Source organism: Asterias amurensis, chromosome 2 (assembly GCF_032118995.1).
Source record: "Asterias amurensis chromosome 2, ASM3211899v1".
NCBI lineage: Eukaryota > Metazoa > Echinodermata > Asteroidea > Forcipulatida > Asteriidae > Asterias > Asterias amurensis.
This window is the reverse complement of record NC_092649.1, coordinates 20,935,163-20,944,451: the sequence shown is the minus strand read 5'-3', so window position 1 is coordinate 20,944,451 and position 9,289 is coordinate 20,935,163. Positions and strand designations below refer to the sequence as shown.

General features: G+C 40.0%; 1 protein-coding gene across 1 annotated transcript; it reads left to right on the top strand.

The window, feature by feature from the left end:
• Window positions 1-237: 237 nt before the first annotated feature.
• On the top strand, window positions 238-8,704 carry LOC139953593 (C-signal-like). The gene is made up of 5 exons (XM_071953063.1): window positions 238-637; window positions 2,348-2,399; window positions 3,035-3,222; window positions 4,303-4,458; window positions 7,215-8,704. The coding sequence occupies exons 1-5, from the start codon at window positions 512-514 to the stop codon at window positions 7,452-7,454; spliced, it is 762 nt and encodes a 253-aa protein (XP_071809164.1). The 5' UTR covers window positions 238-511; the 3' UTR covers window positions 7,455-8,704.
• The last annotated feature ends 585 nt before the right edge of the window (window positions 8,705-9,289 follow it).

Below are 9,289 nucleotides of genomic sequence, written 5' to 3'. Positions count from 1 at the left end.
CTAGACTACCGAGGTAGTAATATTGTTGTGGTTTTAGGTATACTTTCATGGAACAGTTAAGGTCATATTCATGTCTTGTGATTTTCCATTATGACTGATCGATGAGATATCTATTAAGTCAAAATTATGACTTCCCTCCATGTCCCAACCCCGCCCCTTTTTACACTTCCAGAGTGTAGAGGGCGCCCTATAAACAAATGAGTACATTTATAAAATATGTGTCGGGGGAAGGAGGGTTATGAGCGAACAATCAATTACCCTTGAGAACAAGGTTTGGATACCTACACGAGGCCTGTCGTTAGTTTGCTTTAGGGGAGCGAACAATTGACACTCTCTGGATACAAGGCTGTGATGCACAAAACAACATTACATAACGAAAAATGTGTGTACGGGATGTCAAACGCTTGCATGCAAGCAGTAAAACATTACATCATGACATAGTATTTACAGCACAGTGTACATCAGCTCTACCCCATTCACCAGACGAAAGCAAATTTAAAAGACCACAAGTATGTTTTCTGTGTTAGTTACTGGGGCTAACAGGGGCCTTGGACTTACGTTTGTTCGGCAGTTGCTCAACTTGGCCAAACCACCGGAACACGTTTTTGCGTGTTGTCGATCGCCTGAAAATGCGGCGGTAAGTTTAATTCCGATTTTCATCGACCAATGCAACTTAAACACCACAAATTAAACCATATACCTACTACAGGCAAGGACCTCTGTACTATTTAGTTTTTACTAATCATTAATTAAACGCGTGACGAAAAGTAGACAACCCACATAGCCCTGGTAGGACGTCAGTCAGTGCCACTGCAACGGAGGAGTCCAACCTGGGCTAACAACCCACACATAAAAATATTTGTACTAGCATAGCAGAAATTTGGATTTTACTTTTTGGACCAAACCAAATTTCAAAATTTCTCCTAGCAGAATGTTCATGATTTTGGAGAAAGGGGATCACAAAGACAATTTGCAGAAACAAGGGTTATCGCGAATAGCAAAATATCAAGAGTTTTGAACCCACGCGCTGTTGAACCCACACAAAGGTATAGGCGTTGTGTCCGCGGGTCGTACAAACTGCATAGTAACCGCCCCATATTCCTTCCCACAATGCAGTGCGTTACTGAATCGCGATAAACCTTATGAGAAAAGGTGTAGGGTAGGCCATGGAGCAATAAACTAGAACGCCATGGGTAGGCTAAGCTTGAGGACAGAAGTAAAATCCCAAAAGTAAAATCAAAAATAAAGTAGAAATTTTGAAATTTGGGTTGTCTACTTTTCGACCGCCAGTCACTGGCAAAAGGAAAATTCCAAGAAGATTTTGAAAAAATGGTTTAACTTGAAAATTGAAAGTAAACTCTCATTTTCTACTATCAAAAAATTGCGTTGTCCACTTTTGGTCCTCTATATATGTGCCTCCTTTCATCATCAAGTTGATAAGAATTAGACAGTGCAATCTCCAAAAGATTCTATGTTTTCTTCCATTGGCTGTGTACAAATCGTGCCTGCAGTTTGTTAACATGTGATCCTGATGTCATAGCCCTGGTAGGACGTTGCCTGCAACAAAGGAGTCCAACCTGGGCTAGTGATGTCACAGGTCACATCGTCTATACAATTTACAAACAATTATGCACATATCAAAGTTCTTAATGAAAACAGAGCCCAATCTTAGTTTATGATGGAACTGGGTACCATAAAACATAGACCATAACCGGGTCATTTGGATGTTGTGTTCTTATAAATATTCCTTCATCATGGACTGGTTTGAAGAAACATGAATAATTTGGACATGTATAAATTCATTTGTGTGGTTTCTTGTCAAAAATTTCCCGTATCCAACACTTTTTCATTGTATGAAATAAAATAATATAATGTACTCATATGCAATGCCTCATAAATCCTTTATAATTTAATCAAATGATTCCTTTTTTGGAAAAAGTTTCGGTATGGCGCCACCACTTTTTCACTTGATCTAATTTTACCTTCAATGAGATATCCCTTTTTGTAAAAATGAGTGAAAAAAGTGGTGGCGCCATACGGAAAGTTATCCCTGTTTTTGTAAAATAAACAAGTGAAAAAGTTGTGGCAGGGTAAATAAATGTTTCCGGTCCCTGGACCCTTGATGATGGGAAGATCACCTAACATCCTAAACAAGTAAACAAACAAATAAAGGAGTGAGTTTCCCTGAATTGAATACCTTTGATTTGAATGAAGTAGTATCTGACAAAAAGAGGCTGCCACTATTCAGATAGGCATACATTTATGAGCAGTACCAATAACATGTACCATGGAGCAAGGTTTTACAGCTTTGATAATTATAAATACTACTTTAGTTTTCTAATTGCAGGATTTGCAAACTATCGCCAGCAACAATCCGGCAGTAAAAGTTCTTAAGCTAGGTATGCTATTTTAATTTGTAGGTAAAATGATATGATTTAAAGGATACTACTGGTAATGGTTTTCTTCTAGAACCATAGTAGCGATAATAACGTAACCCTCCTCGCCACTACTAGAACCATGGAGGTGTGTGTTTGCTGACGTCCATGTGACCATGTCGTCTCTGGACTTAGACTAAACCCCGAATTGCCGTGTGATAAAGGCCCGAGCCCCGGTTTTTAAACGGCCATGAAAGAACTAGTCGCTACCCTTTAATTTCCTTCTATAAAAAATCAAGATTGAAAGCAGTGGACACGTTGGTAATTACTCAAAATAATTATTAACATAAAAACTAACTTGGTAAGGAGTAGGGGGGAATGGGGAGCTGTTGATAGTACAACAAATTGTGAGAAACAGCTCCCTCTGAAGTAACACAGTTTTCGAGAAATAAGTAATTTTCCACGAATTTGATTTTTAGACCTCAGAATTAGATTTTGAGGTCCTGAAATCAAGCATCTGAAAGCACACAACTTCGTGTGACAAGGGTGTTTTGCAGTTTGAAAAAATCAAGCAATGACTTTTAAAAAAAGCACCATCTAAATTTTCATCTGGTTGAGATCTTTGAGCTTGCAATTTTCTCCCCCTTCGATCTGTTTAGATGTGGCAAATAAACTGACCTACAAAGACACAGTGCACGATGTGGAACAAATCGTCGGGGATCAGGGATTGAATCTTCTGATTAACAACGCTGGGATAATATCCAGGGGTAACGTTGAGAATGCATCAACTGAAGACATGGAGAGGTTGTATCAAGTGAATGTCGTGGGAACATTGGGGGTGACTCAGGTAAGCACTAGGCCTGTTTGTATAGTGGTCAGACAATAAATGTTTACATATAGTTTCGAGTGCGCACCATGGTTTACTAAAGGTATTTTTTAAAATTGTTGTTTCTATGCAAGTCGCCAGTCCAGAAACACAAGGCCCGTAGGCCACTTTAACATGTTTAAAGGAACACTTTGCCTTGGATCGGTCGAGTTGGTCTTTGAACATGTTGAAAAGCGTTCTGTAACCGTTTGTTATAAAATGCATGTGGGTAGAAAGACGTACAACTTGAATACAATGATCCACACAAACATGCCTCAAAATTGCGTGGTTTTCTTTTTACTTCGTCGACTAACATGATCGGCCATTTATAGGAGTCAAATTTTCGACTCCCATAAACGGTCGACCGTGTTAGTTCGTAACAGAAAAGGAAAACTGTGCAATTTTGAGTGATACTTGTGTAGATCATTATATTCTACTTTTAAAACATCTTTCCAACCATGCAACAATCGGTTACAAACGCTTTTTATAGACCAACTCGTCCGATCCAAGGCAACATGTTCCTTTAAGATGTTGGCAACAAATCAACTATTTTTCCAGGGGCCATTGTCACCTACTCTTTGGGCTAAAACAGTCTATAAGGCTGTAGGTTCACCTACTCTTGGAGCTGAAACAGTCCATAAGGCTGTAGGGTCAGGTATCATCCATCAGACTGAGCCTGGCTAGTAGAGCAGAAAGCGCTACCTCCCCAACTTTACAAAGCAATCATGGTTAAGTGTCTTCTTGCTTATGAAACAAGTCTTCTTGCTTCAGAAACACCAGAGCTTAAATCTGGTGCTCTTAACCGCAAGGCTGTGACGTGCCATGATTTTGACCGTTTATTATTTTGGCTCGATGCCAGGCTGGTTGACTATGGTTGACTAACTGTGGTCGACCAATTGAAACCAGCCTCAAGACCATGGTTCCTTCCTTGGTTCAGATAGCCAAAAATGACCCGAGAGACTTTTGGACGTTAATTAGTGACCAACTGGCATTTAGCAAAACTGAAAATAACGGAAAACTAAAACAGTTAAACTGAAATATCACAATTTTGTTTATTTACAGGCATTCCTGCCCATCTTGAGGCGCGCTGCATCTTTCACTGGCAGTGATGATGAAACAATGAGTATTGAGAAATCAGCCATTGTTAACATATCTTCAATCATGGGCTCTATCACGTTAAACACCTCCAGCTCGGCTGTGGCATATAGAACATCCAAGGTACGACCAATGTCCTCTCCTGACATCATCTAGATTGTCTTAAAGCCCTTTTCACACTACTCTCTTTTCGAAAGGCAACCCAAGGCGCTCAATTTCTTAGAGCTGCTTCAGCATAAAATATTGCTAAGGCCAAACAAAATAAATGTTGTGTTTACGGTAACGGCCCTAAAAAATTCCAGGTAGGTAGGTAGGAAAATAATTTTATTTTGTAATTTTATTTTTATTTTTAAGTTCTTGAATTTTGAGTTATTTGTTAATATTTTAAACCCGTTACCATGAATTATACTAACCTTGTTCGACTCATCAAGTTATAAACCCTCATGTTGGAAAGTGGTAAAATATAAAAGTTTATAAGTTGTTTTAGAAAAAACATAACATAGGTCAAGTTGCAAGCGCTTTAGAAGTTACAAGGAAACTTTTTATCTTACCATTAAATCAGGGCCATGTTTTAAATGCTGACATCAGTTTTACCAACTTTCAATTTGAGGTGTGGTTATTTTGTTCACATTTTTCATTCCATTGTTGTACACTTACTTGCACTTTACCCAGACTGACGAACCTCCGGGTTGCTGGGTGAAAATGATGTCACTCAGTAGGCTCAGTGGTGCAAGGTGTACCATAACATTAACAACAGAGCCGAAACTCACAACTCACATTTTCCCCAAAATAATATAGCAAAATGAATAAACACTTTTGAGGGTCAAACTTATTATTTTGAATGTCAGCCTGATCTGATCTGAATGTGTGTTGTGAGCACAAACGTGATAAAAGTTTGGCCCATGGTGATCTTCGAAAATATTGAGAAATGTCTTGCTGACATCGATGTTTACTAGCTTCAACTTGGCTGGCTGATGGAGGCACTTTTCTGTTTTCAAGCTGAACAATTTGTTCATGTTACCGCACGAAGAACTGCCTGACGTCGACGCCATGTTTTGATGCAGTTTTCATTCGCAGTCTGTCCGTAGTGTAAAACGTGTTGTAAACGTACGCGGCCGGTCACCCACGTGCTGTACACCACTGACAGCTACACCATGTTTTGTTGTGGTGTCCAATATGCGGCCGGCTGCCAGGGGCCCAATTTCGTTTCGTGCTGTACCACTGACAGCTAGCTGTACTGTACTGTTGTACCGTGTTTTGTTGTGGTGTCCAATATGCGGCCGGCTGCCAGGGGCCCAATTTCGTTTCGTGCTGTACCACTGACAGCTAGCTGTACTGTACTGTTGTACCGTGTTTTGTTGTGGTGTCCAATATGCGGCCGGCTGCCAGGGGCCCAATTTCGTTTCGTGTGACATTGGATCGCCCCGAAGTACGCTGTGAACACAGCGGGTGCGTCGGGGCCGGGCATCGGGTGGCGCGTGCACCTTTCACAGAAAAAATTGTGGCAGTACAGTAAGCTAGGCTAGGCGTGGGCCGGGTGCACAAGTTTTGATATCGCCATGATTTTTGCAAAAATGCATTATTACACTGGTAAGTCGTAATAAACAGTTTTAAAGTGAGGCAACATGTTAAAATTCTCATTTTAAATTTTACCAACTCACAAAATATTTAGAAAAATGTTTTGAGGTCGGCAATTCGGCCGCAAAAAATTCAGGTCGGTCGGGTTACCGTAAACACAACATTTATTTTGTTTGGCCTAATAACAATTTCCCGCTTAGCAGAAATAAGCAGGATAGTAGTCACAATAACCTTATTCTGTAAGCTTGCTGTGCTAAGCTACTTTTTGTGCTTAAGTTTTTTTTATGAAACTGGACCTCTGGAATAATGGCCAGCCCTTTCTTACTTTGATTGCTCTACCAAGTCTGCCCCGGGAAATGGATACCCTTGGGAATAGAACCCCTGCTCCAGAGTAGGGGTAGGCAGTAAAACCCTGGGGTATACGAAGTTGAAACATTCATCCGGAAACCCATTGAACTACTAACAGCTTTTCAAACGAACTGTTAAACATTTTTACTTTGTATTAAACTATGCTCATGAATTCCTCAGACAGTTTGGTTATTCCTATTGGTGGAGAGCGCGTCCTGTTGAGGTGTTTAAATGGTTGATAATAACCAGTTGGGGCTCTGTTTATAACTGGTTGTTTTCGGATGCTATGCGCTAGTCTTGGTGCAAGACGTTTCTCGTAACGGGCGATGTGGGCGCTTTCAGTGAGTTGGCTGTGCTTTGTGTAACGAGAATCGTCTTGCTCCAAGATTATGTGCATGAACGGATTCGAAAACTGACGTTTCGGTCATAAAAATGCTACACATGGACAAACAGAGCTCATGGTTGAAAAATGGATAAGTTTCACAGAGTTTCTTACTATATTACACCTTTTAACCAAAAAAGGCATTTTAGAATGGGAATTAAAGAGTAGTGACTCGTTCTTAAACTGCCGTTGCTGTGTGTTGCTGTGCAATAAAGGCCCTCGGCCCCTCGCCTTCGACTCGGGCCTTTATCACACTTGCGACTGGTGTTAAAGTCCTGACTATTAATTGCTTAATCGAGTCGTGATTACTGTAATTCAACTACATGTATTCAGTTAATTCATTCAGTCACGACTACTACAAAAATATTCGCAACTTCCTGCGACTGTTGGTGAACGAATTGGGTTGTTCACGACTGTTCTTTACAACATTGTCGCAAAATTATTTTGGGAATTAAAATTAGTCACTTACATTTAGATGAGACTGGGACTAAAGCAAAATCAGGAAACCATCTCAACCTTTTAACTTTCCCTTTCATTACTAAAACTGAAAGTGTTTTGTTTTCTTTCATAGGCCGCTCTTAATATGCTGACCAACTGCATGTCGATTGAGTTTGCTCCGTATGGCGTCCTCGCTGTTGCCATGCATCCTGGATGGGTACAGACAGACATGGGAGGTGTAGACAAGGCCCCTGTTACTCCACATGAGAGTGTGAGTGGTGTATTAGCTACACTCGACAAACTGCAAGGACTAGATGCTTCAGGCAAGTGTTATGAATACACTGGTCATGCTGGTAGAACATTGCCATGGTAAGCACTTCTTAAAAATCTGTCTTGTTGTACAAGCAGTGACTGGGATCTGGCAAGCCTCCTTTGGTTAACCACCTAACTTGTTGCAACTGAATACTGAGTATACTGTGCTTACACATCTGTGTGTAAGCAACAAAAAAAAGGTAACTGTTAAAGGTGCAATTTGGAAGCCCGTTTTAGTGCTAGAGCATCCTTTTATATTTTGTCCGTCCGATGTTCTCCGTTTGAACATGGAGGAAAGAAGAGGAGCTCGAACGAAGGGACTTCAAAAGTCGAACCCGTGGTACCGCGGTCGTTTAATGACACCTCGTAGTCACCCACATACCTTACACAGACAATGAGCGACAATTGTGTACACTTGTGCTCACCAAATAGAAAAACACAATTGAATACCAACCACCCATGTGTGCTAATACCCAAATTTTGAACCACCGCTAGTAACCGGAAAGTCACAAAAAATGTAAAAATATGCCATGATGTTTCCGTGAAACACCACAAACGGTAAATGAAAACGTGTATATTCACAACTCTTTTCTCCAATGATTCAACTTTACACGCAGGCAAGAGCGTAGACTGGCGGTACCACACATTCTGTACAAAGAGATTTAATCCCGCTCGTTAATCGGCCGACCAGCTGGAGGTCTCCTATCTTTTTCCACTGGCCAGACAGGGGCATTGTCAGGGTATTCTTTTGTTACTCTGCGGTTTTGCGGGTCGTTCGAGCTCCTTCTCTTCCTTCCTCCATGGTTTGAAGTAGATTCGAGCTGCAAAACAACAAAATTAATACCAAATGCTTTTTATTCCACTCATATTTTTTATTCTGCCATAATTATCATAAAAAAAATTAGACACCAATTAATCTTACAATCCAGTACCTGGATATGAATAGTCATTTGCCTTGTCTGAAACGGCAACTTTGGCTTTAGCTATGGCTAGTTCGCGCCCGTCTGCCTATTCTTCAACACTTGAAGACGCGCCGATCTAGCTGTAGCCAAAGTTGTTGCTTCAGACACAGACTTACTGAGATAAATTTATTGAACTATAACATTAAATTATTAATAATAACTAATCAGGTCAAGTAAACGATATATAAATAAATTTATGTGTAAATAATAAATAAAAGCAAAAAAAAAAAAATATTATGAACCACATGTATTTTTCCTGTTTTTATCAGCTGTCAAGATTTTACACGTAAATAATTAGAACATACCAGATAGCTAGACACCGCGACTTAACTTTCATCCTAAAGCCCTTTTCGAAAACCATGGGTTCGGCTACAGATTTGGCTCAGGCTAGCTTGGCCCTGCGGTTATTTTCACAATTGCGTGTGCTCAGACGAGAGAACAAAGCCTGAAGCGGTATGGAAAAAAAAATTAATAAAAATTTGCGGCCATTTTTGTTTAAAAATGGCCACCATTTTGAACCCTTTTTCTAACTATAACTCAGACTAGTACAATTATTTAATCAATTTACAGTTGTGACCATACAAGTTTAAGGCTGGGTTGAACATGGTTGAACATGGTTTAGTAATTGGGGCTCTACAACCTTAGGTTGAGCTTCATATATACAAGCATTATATCAACCAGAACAAAAATACTCCGCTTATTTAATGCGCTATGAATAAGTTTAAATTAAACATGTTTATATTCACCCGACAACCATAAAATATTAATATACAATGTAACAAGATATGAACCTGGAAGGGTGCAGTTGAAAACTGTGTAACCCTTTGTAGGCTCAACTGAGTATACTTAATCAATGCAACAATGTTCTCCAACAGACACATTTAAGAAGTTGCTGCCAAAAGTATAAAATGTAGATCGTCAAGGTACCCTCTGC

What these genes read in the sequence shown, in the direction of transcription:
- LOC139953593 (XM_071953063.1), top strand. Translation starts at nt 512, where the DNA reads ATGTTTTCTGTGTTAGTTACTGGGGCTAACAGGGGCCTTGGACTTACG. An exon ending in AGTAAAAGTTCTTAAGCTAG is followed by an intron (nt 2,400 to 3,034) that starts GTATGCTATTTT and finishes CGATCTGTTTAG; the next exon opens with ATGTGGCAAATAAACTGACC. An exon ending in TGGCATATAGAACATCCAAG is followed by an intron (nt 4,459 to 7,214) that starts GTACGACCAATG and finishes TTTCTTTCATAG; the next exon opens with GCCGCTCTTAATATGCTGAC.